We start from the raw sequence: 15,923 nt of genomic DNA, 5'->3' as shown, positions 1-15,923 counted from the left end.
AGGATTGCAAGAGGCGGGGGTACGGCAGAGGGAAGGGAAACTAGTTCGTGTTGTGTGCGGTGCTGCGTTTCTCCAATCCATCGGGTCCGTGAGCTGAGTGCGTGGCTGGGCCCTGCCGGCTTCACCTCTCGACTGAATCCTCGTTTCGAGTCGTTTGAATTGGTGAGTCAGGTTGCCTCAGTCATAAAGGCTCGGCGGGAGGAAGCGAAGGAGAAAGGGAGTGAGAGTGTACTTTTATAGTATTTACTTCAGGTTGTTGGAAGCGGTGTCCTGCCGTATGCGGTTGCAGCTTATTCCGGAACAATCCGGATACGGCTGGCCGGTCAGCTGCCGCGAGGAAGGGAAAGCTCGGACCGGCGTCCAGCTGGTCAAGAGCGTGCGCCGGGGAAATGCAGGTATGACGAAGGGGCGGGGCAGCGAGCGATAATGGGGTTATGTTGGGGGGGGTGGGTGCAAGGTGGTGAGAATGGTTGAAGGTTCCGGCTCCTGAGTCTGCGCGTAACAAGGAAGCGTACCGGTGCTGAGCCTGCGTCACAATGTCCCGGGGAAGCACCAATTCATGGACATGGTGGGGTGGTTGGGATGGGGGAGACAGCTGTTGACAGTCAGGGACAACGTTGACATTGCACCAACTCAGCACTTCCCGCCTGGCGTCTTCATTTCTGCTAGTTGGGGCCTTGCACCGCATTGATGTTCGCTTAAGAGCGGTCAAGTGGTATGGGGGTGTCTCTCGGAGCGGGATAATGATTTTGGGATCTGTCCGCGTCCACTGATGGAGTGGCGGTCTGGGTGCTGGTATTCTGTGCCACCCCCGTGTTGGTCCTACTGGATTGCTCATTGGGTTTATCGGATTAAATCACTGGGTTCCCTGTTTTTCGGGCGGGCGGTAGCGTATTTCCTGTTGACTCTGGACAAATGTTTTCAAAAAAAAGGCGCGAAAAGGAATGGCGCTTTGCATTTCAAAGACGAAATTATTGAAAACAACAACCGCGCAGATGAAACTAGGGTTCCCATTATAACTACCGCGACCTACACTCAACACGGTAATTTCTGAACGTTCATAACGTTTAATCAAATGTCTGCTTTCGCGATTAATAAACGCGTTAAGATTTAGCAAGATCTGAGTAAAGCGAGCCATCGTAGTTGGATGCAACCTGTTAAAACTGCCAAGTTGCATCGACGGGGGTTATGATAGGAAAAAAATAGTTGTGATTTTTCTATCCGAGCAGTTAGAATTTTTAAGGTATGCACCTACCGTCAGAAATCCTTGTCAGCAGAAATATGTGGATATTCAGTCAATTCCCAAATTCCTTCATCTCTCCTGGATTCCTCAATGGCCATGATTTTAATGACACTGCGTCAGCTCTGTTTTTTTTTTCAAGAAAAATTACGTCTGAAGTTCTTCAGACGTTAATGTATTTTTCAGAGATAAATACCGTTGTCTGTTACTTTGAAGTTTGTTTCAAGGACATTTTTTTTAATCATGACATCTTAATAGCAGTTGACAGTAAATCTGCAATAACAAGGTGTAGAGCTGATGAACACAGCAGGCCAAGCAGCATCAGAGGAGCAGGAAAGCTGACGTTTCAGGCCTAGACCCTTCTTCAGAAAATGCAATGTGTGACTACTTCAATGGTCAAGACAGTTGGTTTGACCAATGATCAAACATTGTCAAAAGACAAAAGCTGAAAAAGGATAGACAGGGGTGTTCTCAAATGGAGCTTGATGTCTGAAGATGAGGCTCTTGTGTGATGAGCGTTGATTAGGCTGTGCAAAATGCCAGGCCAGGCATCTTAGTACATGACATTTGGTGCGGACTTGACAAAAATCACCATTTCATGGGCTGAATGTTGTTTTGAAGGGTTGGATTTGCTTGTTGCTTGTACTTTGACCAGTGTTGCTGGGAGATGAAAGAAACTTGTCTTCTGTCTTGCTTTTTTTTAATCCACAATTGGCTAGTTCTGGTCATGTTGGTTGACCTCAATGATGGCTACGTTGTAGAGGACTGGGAATGTCATTAGTAATTTGAGTTGACATGCAGAGGTACCTGGGCTGTCGGTCCCTGTGCAAAGCTAGGGTCTGCTCCCGTGTGCTGGGTCTCCTCTAGCGAGTCAAAACCTTGAATTCCTTTTCCGAGTTGAAACCTGCTCTAATGCCCAGCAGCCACACCCAATGTTGTCTACCTGACATGTAAAACTCAATTTCCTGCTGCAATAAATGTAATGTTTAGTTTGTGACTAAATCTGTTTTTTTTAGTCATGGGGTTTTGTGATGCCAGTTTTTCTGATTTTAGAATTCTGTTGAATGAGTGCGCTACTGTATAGCTGGAATAGTATGTACCATGCTTCAACTATTAGCCTTGAACTTGGGCTTCGTAGTGCAAGTTTTGAAATTATCACAGTCTTGTTTGCAAGGAAATGTGTGTTTAAAAGTATTGAAACTGTTTTGATCTTTGAGCTTAGGTGGCAATATTGTTTGGTAAAATGATCAATATTTATTTGTTTGCTTTTTCCACAGGATGAAGAACATCCCAAATCTCTTGCTGTATCCAAAATGGATTTCACTTCAATCCTTCTAATTGTTGACTGTTGTAAAAACCCTGCAAGACAGACTGTTAAGCGCAGTGGATAGCAATTACTGCTGCACAATACTTGAGTGTAGTGCAGATTAATCTTAAGATTTTATTTAATCCAGTTATTTATTACATATCTACATATTTTGTTACCTTATTTTGTATATTTAAGTCAATAGTATTTTTTTAAAACTCCATACCTCTGAAGCATTACAAGCCCGGGTTAGCATGGCGCTAGATGAGTACTTGTGGATGGTTGTTGTTGGTTTCATCATTGCATTTATTCTGGCTTTCTCGGTGGGAGCCAATGATGTTGCTAATTCATTTGGAACAGCTGTTGGTTCAGGAGTGCTGACACTTCGGAAAGCCTGCATTTTGGCAACTATCTTTGAGACGGTGGGTTCTGTGCTGTTGGGTGCCAGAGTCAGTGAGACCATCCGGAAAGGAATAATTGATGTGGAGATGTTCAACTCGAGTCAACAAGTGCTAATGGCTGGATCAGTCAGCTCCATGTTTGGTAAGTCACAAATGGTGGACTTTGTTTTTTTTTTTCTTGCTGTATAGTTGTACGTGAAAGCAGAGAAGTCGGTTATTTCTGTGGGCTTTGATGGTTTGATCTTAAAGCAGCCTGATTTATTCATCAGAATATCATCAATTTATTTGCTGTCCTGGATACATGTTACAGTTGATGAACATTCTGCGAATGGATTGAAAGAAAAAAGCAAAACTTCTACTATTTGTGGGATAATGACCAGAAATGTCATTTTGTCTTTGTTAGGTTCTGCTGTCTGGCAGTTACTGGCTTCATTTTTGAAGCTCCCTATATCTGGTACCCATTGCATTGTGGGTGCTACGATTGGTTTCTGTTTGGTGGCTGCCGGTGCCCATGGTGTGAAGTGGCTGGAGCTGCTTAAGATTGGTAAGTTTGTAACTTCGGCTCAGCTGTGGCTTGAAGTGCATTTCAAATTTGCACCTCATGATTCATTGCATTCTTGATATATAGAACAGTACGGCTGATTATACGACCAACTTGGTGTCCTGACTCATGAATGTCATTAAGTATCAAAAGTAAATTACTGCAGACTGTGACAGATCCAGTGCTTGTGTTGCAAGAACTTCAGTTTTAGAGTGGGTCAGAATTGGCCAAGAGCCTTACCCCTTGTTTTAAACTGTTACTCCTCCAAACACCTCAATGTTCCTGTGTAATTACTTCTAACCACTTAAAAGTACGTAAGTATCAATTTAATATTTTTAGTGAGTATATGTTTGAATAAATACAGTAAAGCTTGTTAAATAATTTGAGTCAGCTCGTTCTTTGAGCAGAATATACTCATACAGTGTTAGACAGCAAATACATTTGTTCCAATCTCAACAGGGCACTGAAATGTGGACAATCAATTTTTCACAATTTGTTGCTATTTAACATTGCGAAATCACCCACTGTGGTCACAATGAACACAGAACGTGAAACATTGAGGTTGCAGTGCATTTTCAGAATTGATAAGTTTGTGTGTTGTAACGTTGTTTTTATTCTCCAATTTGGACAGTGGCTTCTTGGTTCATTTCACCACTGCTATCTGGAATCATGTCTGCTGCTGTCTTTTATTTGGTCCGTTTCTTCATTTTACACAAGGTAGGACAATCTGGAATAACTTAGAGAAAGGATGTGGTCTGGTTTGAAATGGGAGCCTGTTGCTGAAATTGGTGCTAGGAATTTCAAAACAGCTGTTGGATTTGGAAATGTGGTGTTGATACTGAAATGTGGTGTTGATACTTAAATGTTGCTTCAAACTTCTTTTTATTGCTTAGTTGGTGGATGAAGTGGAACTAAGCCCTACCCAAGGTATAAACTCGTCTTTGTTGCTGAAACGAGGGTGTCACAATGCGTTTGCAACAGTTATGCTCAGTCGTTTGGAGCTGTCAGATGGAGAAGCACATCGAATTCTTGTTTCTGATGGAAGTTAGTTGTGAGTTGTTTGTCTTTGAGTCAAGACAGGACTGAAATCAGTTTTCTTTTTGCTGCTTAAAGTTTAATGTGATCCAGATATTCGTTTAGCAAAGAGGGAATTCAAAAAGTGTTAGGAGATGGATTCTGTGGAATTTTATCTTGAGGAGAGCGTAAGTGAGAAAGATAATGAAGCGAGTTAACCAGAGGCTATTATGTATTTAATAATGTGTTCTTTTTAGTTGAGCTCTGTTAGCTTGTGTAATGCCAGGTGTATGTTATCAGTTGCAATGTTCCCTTGTTCAAAAAGGTCATCAAGATGTTGGATGAATTATAGCATTACAAAACAGAAATTAACAGATAGAAGTATATTGCTCCAATTGTGTAACATTTCCATCCTTTCAAGCAAAACTTCCCACTTCATATTTCATGAGCAGTCTGTTGTGACCATCCATCCTAATTTGATAATTTTGAAATGAAGTTTTTCAGTTTAGTTGAAAAATCATTTACACTTCTTCTTGAAACAGAAAGAAGACGGAGTATTTTTAAGATGCGCAGTTAACCTGAGTCGCAGAGTTGCTGCCACAGAACTTGAGCGCCAGGATAGTTAGTGAAGAGGTTCAAATTTGTTCTTGATCCATTCTTAATCCATAACAGCTTTGGGGGTGATTATTGCACATTTGGATACCCACAATATCCAACGTAGTCAGACTTGAGTTGGATGAATGCTGGCCCTGAGAGAGAAATTTGATACAACTTCGATTTGTCTGTCAGAGATCTTGCATTTAAGTTGAGGTGTTTAAGTGCAGCTATTGTTAGCGTTCATCCAGGATCTTGAGCTTCTGAGGAACTAAATCTTATTTCAGATCTTTGAATTGGATCAACTGAGGGATGCCATTCCTGATTTAAAACAACATCCTGTTTACAGTCACTAGCTTCCCAACTGGGAACTAATGCAAGGGTTCTGCAATTGCCAGTCACAAGAACATGGCTTCCTCTCCTCTTGTCATTGTGCTCATCTGAAGTTCTATCACCAACAAGATTTCTGCTCCTTTTTCACTCTGACATTACATGCCAATAATGTTAATTGCTCTAGTGTTAGCATTCATGAAGTGTAGCTTCCAGGTTGTATTCATCCTTCCTTAGAGATGATGAAAATTGAACGGTTCTCCAGCTGTGAGCAAAGTGACATGTAATTGGTATCTTTGTTTTCATTGTTTAAGGTAGTGAGCATGTTAGACCAAGTGAGCCAGTGGACATGATCTACTTGGATTTGAATAAGGACGTTGACAAGGTGTCACATGGATTGCTAAATAAGACACCACAGTGTTAAGGGCAAGAAACTGTCATGGATAGGACATTGGCTGACTGGCAGAGTGGAGATGAAGGGTTTTTAAAGATGGCACCTAGTGACTTGGGGAGCTTGCAGGGGTGAGTGTTGGGAGCACAAGTATTCACATTATATATTAATGGTTGGGAGCGCATTGTTGCTAAGTTTGCAGTTGACAGAAAGATAGATGGAGCGACAAGTAGTGTTGAGGAAGTAGAGGTTGCACAAGAATTTAGACAAGCTAGGAAAATGGGCAAAGAAGTGGCAGCTGGAATACGATGTAGGGAGTGAAAGGTCATGTAGAAATAATACAAGCATAAACTAGTTTCTAAAGGGAGGAGAAATCTGAAGCACAAATGGACTTGGGAGTCCAAGGTCAGAATTCTCTGAAGGTTAACATGCAGGTTCATTTGGCAGTAGGGAAGGCAAATGCAATGTTCAGGTTGATTTCGAGAGGGCTAGATTACAAGAAGACTGACTTGTCTCTGAGGCCACATATTGCTGTGGTCAGATCACATTTGGAACGTTGTGACCAGTTTTAGGCCCCGTATCCAATGAACTAATGTGCTGGCTTTGTAGGGGTCCAGCAGAGCTTAACAACAATGATCCTACTAATGAAGAGTTTGTCGTATGGAGAGCTGTTGAGGACTGTGGGTATTTACTTGATGGATTTCAGAAGGATGAGGGTGGATCTGATAAAAACTGAAAGAATACTGAGAGGTCTAGATAGAGGTGGATGAGAAGACGCTTACACTAGTAGCAGAGACAAGGACATGAGGGTACAGTCTCTCAATGAAGGGACGATCCTTCAGAACTGAAATGAGGAGGGATTTCTTCAGCCAGCTAGTGTGGAGAAGTCATGGCCACAGAAGGAACTGGAGGCCAAGTTAATGAAGTGTACTTAAGACAGAGATTGATAAGTTCTTGATTAGTCATGGTGTCCAGGGTTATGGTGAGAAGGGAGGAGAGTGGTTTTGACAAACCAAACAGCCATGATTGATTGGTGGAGCAGATGTGAAGGGCTGAAAGGCCTAATTCTGTACCTGTAACTTGTGGTTTTACAGCTATTTAACTTCCCAGTGACTTCCTAGGTGGTGTGTGCAGCCTTAATGTTCCCATGAATGACTGCATGCAATGGTCACTTAAGATGAGCATTTAAAAATCTGTCCAGATCGCGTTTTTTTTTTAAAGTAAACATTTTTGTTGAAAAAAAGGGTTTGAAGCCAAACTTTTGCTAATTTTGCTTATGTTGAATTTGAAATTTTGCAGGCTGACCCAGTGCCAAATGGACTCCGAGCCCTGCCTGTCTTCTACGCCTGTACAATTGCAATCAATCTTTTCTCGATCTTGTACACAGGAGCACCTTGTAAGTATCAATTGATGGAAGTTCAAGGCTCTTATCTTTTATGCAGATGTCCAATTACACTTGATAAAATGTGTATCAACTTGTATTCACCCTTAAGGTTGATCAAACAGGGTTTGCTTGCAGAGGTTCTCAAACTTCCTTGGATGAATGGGGAGCATTCTCAATTGTGTTTGAATCAAGTATTATCATTGCTTTGTTTTAAGTCTGTAGTCAAACTTTTTTAAAAATAGCTGGTTACCACTTGTAATTTGTGTACGCTATTTAGAAATGAAAGAGGTATGTGGTAAAGAGTTTAGTAACTGGTAAAGAAGGAAATTGGGGAAATTGCATAGTCCATACTTTGGGTATGCTTTCAAATATGGCTATTTTAGGACTGGGTTTGGGCAGTAATAGCAGGATGTTAGTTTTCAAGCCCTTGGTATGGAGACAGAACATAAAATTTACAGTTGCATATTTGCCCATTGCAAGGCTGAGTCAGGAACAAATTTGCCTATTAGTAGCTTCCAAGCTTTGTAATTTGCTTGAACAATTTTGTACAGAGGCAGAAAATTGCAGTGGTGTTCAGAGTGGGTTCTGGTTTGCATTGTGCTGTTGCCTTTTGGAAATGGAGGTTTCCTTCAGATGTTGGTGAGATGAAAAATAACGAGCCCAATCCTACGGTTAGTAGCAGTCAAAATTATAGTTGTGAAGTTTCATTTTGTGCCCATGCAAGTTTACATGGCTCCTCAATAGGTTTTCGTTGAGTTGTTAGTAATATTTCCTTGCACTGTTGTTTAGTCCCTCAGTTTTTAGTACAGTCAATTTTGTTTTCTAAAGTTTACATTTTCTCTTGCTAGTATTGGGATTTGATCGAATTCCACTTTGGGGTACCGTGCTGATTACAGTGGGGAGTGGTCTGATCTGTGCACTCTTCATTTGGTTCATCGTCTGTCCCAGAATGAAGAGAAAAATCGAAAGTAAGTGAAATTTACAGACTTCCACAGTGAGCTTTCAGGTGAGTGTGCCAAGACAAGTTCGAGGATCATGGACACTAGTTTATTCAGTATTGAATTTATCAGTTAAAATGGGGTATTAGAGCATAGATGTCTGATGTTTAAATGCAACTACTGTTGTTCATTTTAATAACAAAGCAAAATATCCTTTTATGGTCACTAATATTTTGCTGTGTTCAGCAATATCACTTGTTTGCAGAAAGGATTGCACTGGATGTGAACAGTCTTTATCTCCCTGCTCCCACCACACTTTGTACTCCTTCCCTTGCCTGCTCCAAGAAGCTGGGAAATGTACTGAAGAGTTGGCTTTGAATTTGTTTAGGAAGCCATGGACGAAACGTTCAGCTAAGGCTTGTGTGCTATAGAAGGCCACTGTAGTCACTATGACCTAATTTGGCTGCTTGTCCCCATTATGGATTATTTGATTTAAATGAACTTAGTACTGAAGGGAAGGAGGTGAGATTTACATGGAGTTGGGTTTTATTGAGGCCTCAGTGATGTGAAACAGTGGTTTGTCGTCATCATCAGTCACTCAGTTAAAACTAGCAAGATGGCAAGTGGCTTGGAAGTAAAAGTTTACTGAGGACCCAAACTTGGAATGACTGTTGTACTTGGGAAGATGTGTATTTCGACTTGGTGCTTTGTGTCCAAGTATCAAAATACTGAACAGAAAATAGAATTGATCAAATTGGAATTCTGATACCTTAATGATAGTGCGATTGGTCATTGATTGCAAATGGACGACTGGCATGACTGCAGACGTCCCTTGGTTCAGGGAACGCAAATTGTGTAAGTATTTTTGATGAAAGTGGTCTGGTGTCAAGCTTTAAACTGTTAAGATGTGAAAAATATGTTTCTGTGGAACATTGTCTTTTTTTTTCAATCACCATTTTAATGGGCTGCTCGTTATGTGCCTGAAGTTTTGGAACAAAGGATGTATTGTTGAGCGTATCACAAGCTGTATGATGTTTGGTTGATATTGAATTTCGTTTGTCAAATTGCTCATTAATTTAGTGAGGTCCAAAAGGGGAGGACTTGAAGCTGTTTTTGTGACTGCTGAAGCCTGCATGTTTTCTAATTTTAAGTCTGAAGATGATTTTCTATTGTGTTTTGGCATTTCCTGTCAACAGCTGAGATTAAAGCCTGTACTGTACGTAGCACTGTGCTGGATAAGAACAATGATGATTACTATTCAATGTCCAAAGATGAGGTGGAAGAGCCTCACTTGAAGGCTCTGCTGACAGATGCAGCATCTGAAATGAAGACTCCTCTGACGGTTGGTGTTTCTGCTGTTGTACCATCCAAGCAGAATCTGGAGAAGCCACATACAAGAATTGCTTTTATAGGAGACTCTACAGAAGATGTGTGCAAAGATGACGTTTCCAGTGGAGAGATGAAGGAAACTAACATTGATCACGTTATCAATGGTAAGCTGTTGAATCTGTCTTTGAAATATAAATACAGAAGGTAGATGTCTCTTGTGGATCAGGCCAAATCCCCTTCACATAAATCAAGGAGATAGGGTCAACGCTATCTCTTTGTGCCTTGAAAGTGCTGAGTTCCAGATGTAATTCATTTGGTCATCCTACTTGGCTTTCAGCAAAATACACCAGATTCTTAGACCCAGTTAACATCCAAACAAAAGAAAGAGGAATGGGTGTGACTTGAACTCAATTGGAAAATTTAATGGAATACTACATTATTTAAGTACAAAACAGCAATTGTTCCAAATAAATTAAGAGCCCATAAACATACCCTTGGCTAGCATTAATTTCAGTAAAATAGTTTCACAGGCGATGTTTCTCCAGTCTAGGAGAAAAGAATACGAAGAGAAATTTCTGGCAGAGAGAGAACTCCAGCTTGTTGCTGTGGCCGAGAGACGTGAAACAGATTGCGTAGCCAGCTTCAAAACCCAAGCAACTGAAAGCTAAATTTAGTTCCTGGTTTTGTGGGAGCCTGACTCCACTTGTTCATGCTGCTTGTATTGTTCTAACTTCAAACAAAAAGAGGGTGTCACAAACTGTTTACTTTGTTAGCCTGGAAGAGAAAACTTGACACTTCTAGTTCAAAACTCTCTTCGAAAAACACAAGCCAAAATAAAGCCAACACAAGCCATCATATCGTCACAATGTCACATTCTTGAATATGGCTTTCCATCAAAACATGTTACATCTTGAGGATATGTGAACCATATGCTTGGCAAAACTGTGTATGGTTCAGTACAAAACTAATTCCTGTCCTAAATGTGTGAATTGGCGAATCCTAACCTGTAACTACTCATCTGAGTTTTGAAATTTAACTAGTCATCCTTGCAACAGTGTGAATTTATGGAGCAAATACCAGTTATTGGGTGGTGGGAATCAACTTTTGTTGGCCACTGGATTTGTGAAGGTATTTTCGGATTACTTAAACCCAATCCACCAAGGCATTTTAATTTCCTCCTTGAAAAGCACTTGATTTGTGATTTTTGACTTTGGATTAACCAGCCTTGCAATATCATCACATGATTTATGCATTTTGGAACTGCACTTGGGCATGTGGCTATTTCAAATGAAGAGGTTAGTTTGAAGGCGGAGAAGGCGACAAACAGACACTCCATGTTTTGATCAGGTAGAATACTGAGAGTAAGCATTTTAAAATCAATTCCAGCATTGTTTACCCACAAACATGTTTTATATTGTTTGCCAATTGTTTTGAAGTGTGAGCTGAGATGGTGCAGGAAACAAAACGTAGACATTTTCTCATCGATATGTTCAGATGTTATATATTTGTGGGGTGGCTGGGATTTGACCCCAGGCATCCTCGTGCACAGGGAGGGACAGTACCACAAAGCCCAAGTTTAGACTTGTGTGGAGGTAGCATTGCTGATGTTTCAATGAATCTCTGTTCATATGTTTTAGGGACCATGCAATTTGGAAACAACCATGTGCAGTTCAACCATGTTGTTGGGAATCAGACCAGCACCAATGGCTATAGTGGTCACTACCATACTGTGCACAAGGATTCAGGATTGTATAAAGAACTCCTCCACAAGTTGCATTTAGCTAAAATGATTGACTGTGCTGGGGACTCTAATGAAGTGAGCAGCAGGCCACTGCGTCGTAATAATAGCTACACGTGTTACACGATGGCAATCTGTGGCATGCCCCTTGATTCTTTCAAGCCCAAAGAAGGAGAAGCAAAGTCTGAGGAAATGGAAAAACTGACAGCATCTGGACTAGAACCGAAAAAACGCATCAGGCAAGACAGCTACAGTAGCTATTGCAATGCCATGGCTGATTCCAACACAAGTGCTGATAATGGAGGTGTGAAGCTTGAAATTGAACTGGGAGACCGCAAGTGCAGTGATGGGTCTGTGGAGGAATGGCGTGAGGAAAAGCCCGAAGTTGCATTATTGTTTCAGTTCTTGCAGATCCTGACTGCCTGCTTTGGCTCCTTTGCCCATGGTGGCAATGATGTCAGGTGAGTAACACTGGGATTTTTACAAGACAAAGAACAGTGTGGTGTTTGAGCTTTCCATTCACTGTCTTTTGGCTTCTTTTATGTGGGAAACAAGTACTGATGGTGAGAATTCTGCATGTCGTTTCTCAACAAAAAGCCAATCTACTTGAATAAGGCACAAGGAAATGATGAACTTATGGAAGCTGGTTGGGTCAGGCTAACATTGTAGGAGAAAATGCCGTCACGTTTCACAAGAGTATTGAAGTTTGCTCCAGAGAGAACCATTGGGATAGATGGTCAGAGTTGGGTTGAAAATGGATGTTTTGTGTAAACAAACCTTGCAAGTACAAAACGGACAAGTGTTGGGCAAGGCAGTTCCAGACCTTTTTGGAGCCTTAAAGATTTCATGAACTTTTGGCAGTGGTGAAGCAATTTAAAATTAAATTGGCACATGACAGCTAAGTATGGCTTGTAGCTTGGGCTAAGCGGTGATAGGAAGTAGACTGAGACTTCAACAGGCCACAGTCAAAACGCAAGCCTATGTGGAGCAGGAGGTTGTAATTGAGAGGTTCCCTGTTGGGTCCTAGGAACTAACAAGATGTTCAAGGGTAATGAAGTGGCAACTTGAGAATTGGAGGGCTGAAGGTTAATGTTGCATCGCTAATGTGCCATCATGTTCTACAGACAGGTGTGGAATGTCAAAATTCTGAACTTCTCATTTGAGGATAAAGACGTAATGTAATTGAAACACTTCTCGTGCTGAGGTTCCATCTTGTAGGAGAGACCAAAACAAGCCAGCAGTTTAGAAAAATGCTTCTGCAGACAGACAGGAGTAAGAATGTTGTTTTTCCTTCCAGTGGTCATTGATCTGTGAAACAGACTTGAGAGAAAGTGGGGGCTGGGTGACTTATTGTTAATGGTTGTTAGATTTATGCAAATATGGGTTAGGGCAAGAGGTGAGATGGCTGCAGACAACTTCCTGGAATTCAGACAAGTACAAGACCCATTATCCGCTTCAATGGTAAAGTTGGCTTGAAGGGATTCCCCTCATGGCCCTAGGTCCTGTGATACAGCAGAAAACATAAAATGTGATGACAAGTTGTCATTGGTGCACATTGTCCTGGGATTTGGATTAAGGTGGAGAATGACTGACTGCCAAATAACATGGAAGCTGTATTTCACTGTGACCAACATTTAATGGTCTATAGTTTGTGCGCAGGAAGACTAATGTGATGAGCAGTCAAATAAAACTAAAATGCCTGGGTTATATGCTTCTTTCCATTGCATGTAGCTCAAACAATTCTTTCCTTTGTTCTTCAGCAATGCAATTGGTCCCTTGGTTGCTTTGTGGGTTGTTTACTACACAGGCGATGTGAATTCGAAGATGGAAACTCCAATCTGGCTTCTCCTATATGGAGGTGTGGGCATATGTCTTGGTCTGTGGGTCTGGGGACGGAGAGTGATTCAGACAATGGGAAAGGATCTGACACCAATTACTCCCTCAAGGTAAACCATTCTGCCTCCATTATTGAGTCATTGCATAATGCAGTGCATAGAATGCTGAATGTGAAATAGGGCTGTGTTAGGTTTATTGACATTGCTGCGCATGTTGCATCAGTGGTTTTTAAATTTTAGATCTAGTGAAATTGCTCAGTCTGTAGATGTAAAAATTTGGTGTGCAGTAACACATTTCAGGTGCGGAAACATGTACTGCATGATGTTGTAGGTTTCCACTTAACACTGGCATCAAGTGTAAGCTCGTCAGGGCATGCCCTTCTCTTATTGTTGTTCAAGTATTGTGTGTAAACTGTACATTTAATGGCTAATCGTTGCCCATTAGGTTTTGGGGAATTTAATGCTGTGGTTTTAACACAAACTGTTGGAGCATTTTGTCCAGCAGATTTAAGTTGGTGGTACTTTTTATATTGACAGACAGTTAAAGCCATGTAGGCAGCAATCTTGAATGAAAATCTGTTCTCATTTAGTGTTGTTAGCTTTAAGGGACTTTATCTAACTGCAGATGGATTTTTTTTTTGGATTGGGCAGGGTCTAATAGAGTTGGTTAAATTCTTAGTCCCAGCACTTGTAGTTGTAGTGTTGAGCCATCATTTTATTGAGAAGGAATTTGAAGTATGTAAGACAGCATGTTACAAATCAATTCACTTTTTACAGTGGCTTCAGTATTGAATTGGCCTCTGCTCTAACTGTGGTCGTTGCTTCAAATGCTGGTCTTCCTGTCAGTACAACACATTGCAAGGTAAGTTTTCTTCACCAGTACTGCAAATAATGGTGTGGAATCAATCTGGAGACAATGGGTGCAAAAAGTAAAACTGAAGCTTGCAGCCAAAATTTTGGCGTTTGCATTGATCTAGGCTAAATATGAACTTCATTTGCGTGGGTTACATGGTGATGCATGCAGACGATTGATCATGTTTGGACATGGCTTTTTTAACTACCATTGTGATGCTTTATGCTAAGGTCTGGCACTTGACTCAAACTTGGAAATGTTTTAGCATTTATGGCCAGATAGAACTGAATGTAATATATGTGTAGACACTTGAATGAGTGAATGTAAGACAGTTGGACAGAGTTTCCTCTTTAAAAATTCAAACTTGTTCGTTCTTCTGCAGGTTGGCTCTGTAGTAGCTGTTGGCTGGATGCGTGCCAAGAAAGCTGTTGATTGGCGCCTCTTCAGAAACATTTTCATGGCTTGGTTTGTTACAGTTCCCATCTCTGGGCTTATTAGTGCTGCCATTATGGCTTTATTCAAGTTTGCTATCTTATAAATGTGCTGAAGTACTGCCTAACCACCACCTATATTAAGGGCAGTGTTGCTGTGGTTATGCCCCTGTGCTTAGAGAATTCATTTGGATCATTGAGTTCTGTAAAATGGAAGTTAAAGCCATCACTTGGATCTTGAAGACATCAGTATACATTTCAATAGAGTCCAACTTGACCGTGTTTATAGAAATGCAAATTTTTGTTTGTGATTTTTTTGTCCTTGACCTTGTACAAGTTACTTTGAATTTGAGACCCATTGTCAAATTCTTTTTTGTACAGTAAATTCATTGCATGTTTTTAATTAATAAGGCGTACTGCTATTTAATACTGTGAACTATGAACTGGAGGAGCTTCTTTGACATTTGATACTTGAAATAAGTATGCATAAAGCACTGAAGTTGTGACTGACCCACTTGTATGTCTGCTTGAAGCAATGTCAAGGTACCAAAGACTGAAGCAATCAAGTGCAAACTTCAAACTTAGTTTTTTACAAGTCTTCCATTTTAAACCTGACATAATCAAGAAACATCTATCTGTAATTTAAGTTACATCTTTAATAAAGATTAGCACGCCTTGCATGACTTGGTTTTTCATTGATGTTTGTTTTAGCCAAGTTGCAGTCGTCATTGCAGAATATGTATTGACGTTAAGTGGTATAGTCTACAAGGTGCCCATGGATAAATGGGAGGAAATGGCAACCCAACTTGAGTGCATCTCTGTGCTTGAAGGTAAATCCAGCTGTTCAAGGTCAAAATTGGAAGCAGTTGGAGAATTGACATTGAATTAAGTGGGATCGATTGTGTGAAACATTCAAATGCAGTCACCAAACATTATTTGTTAAGTGACCATCAGCAGAGACCTGAATCTAGAAGTGAGGTTCAGAGGAATGAAATACAAGGTGGATTTGGGTGGGAGATAAATCAAGAAGGTAAGCAGACAGTTGCTTGGTTGTTCAGCTCCCTACCCGACTAGTCAAGGCGACTTGGAACCATTTGACCAAGAACTTAGCTGGTGTAACATTGCCTGTTTCCTGGTAATATCTCAAGTGACAATTGGTGATTGACCTCCTGTTCGAAGATCGTCCAAGCAATTAACGTGATGCTGACCTTTGTTGAGTTGAGAAAAGTACATCTGGGATGAGAATCTTAAATTAAGGTCATGACAAGGATGTGGGAATAATTCACTAATGTGAATGGGGAGACTAAGTAAGGTTAGCGGAGAAACAGTGGCAGAATGGAAGGAGGTAAATTACAGTGAAAGATGTCAATGGATTAAACATATAATTGACAAATGGAATTCAGTTTTGAGGTGAGATGATGCACTTGGACAAGACAAATAACAAAAGGAAATGTATGAGCAGTTGTACCCTAGAAGCACCAACAACCCAAGCGACCTTGTGCGCAACAGGACAGATAAATCAAGTGGTTTTAAAAGACTTCTGGATTAGTTGCCTTTTATTAGTTGAGATATGTCTCTGAGACATTAAAATTGGAACT

General features: G+C 40.8%; 1 protein-coding gene across 3 annotated transcripts; it reads left to right on the top strand.

Moving 5' to 3' along the window:
- On the top strand, positions 1-15,005 carry LOC109918938 (sodium-dependent phosphate transporter 1). 3 transcript variants are annotated; one of them, XM_048618534.1, is made up of 11 exons: positions 1-162; positions 2,907-3,089; positions 3,351-3,491; positions 4,120-4,205; positions 7,117-7,213; positions 8,050-8,169; positions 9,336-9,632; positions 11,106-11,667; positions 12,967-13,152; positions 13,819-13,903; positions 14,277-15,005. In XM_048618534.1, exons 2-11 carry the CDS (start codon positions 3,035-3,037, stop codon positions 14,430-14,432), a joined length of 1,785 nt encoding a protein of 594 aa, XP_048474491.1. In that variant the 5' UTR covers positions 1-162; positions 2,907-3,034; the 3' UTR covers positions 14,433-15,005. The 3 variants fall into 3 exon arrangements, with proteins under 3 accessions (XP_048474491.1, XP_020374473.1, XP_048474490.1); XM_020518884.2 differs by having other exon boundaries at positions 2,518-3,089; XM_048618533.1 differs by having other exon boundaries at positions 1-395; positions 2,518-3,089.
- Positions 15,006-15,923: the final 918 nt, after the last annotated feature.

This window comes from Rhincodon typus, chromosome 40, assembly GCF_021869965.1.
Source record: "Rhincodon typus isolate 14 chromosome 40, sRhiTyp1.1, whole genome shotgun sequence".
Classification (NCBI taxonomy): domain Eukaryota; kingdom Metazoa; phylum Chordata; class Chondrichthyes; order Orectolobiformes; family Rhincodontidae; genus Rhincodon; species Rhincodon typus.
This window is presented reverse-complemented; position numbering and strand designations above follow the sequence as displayed.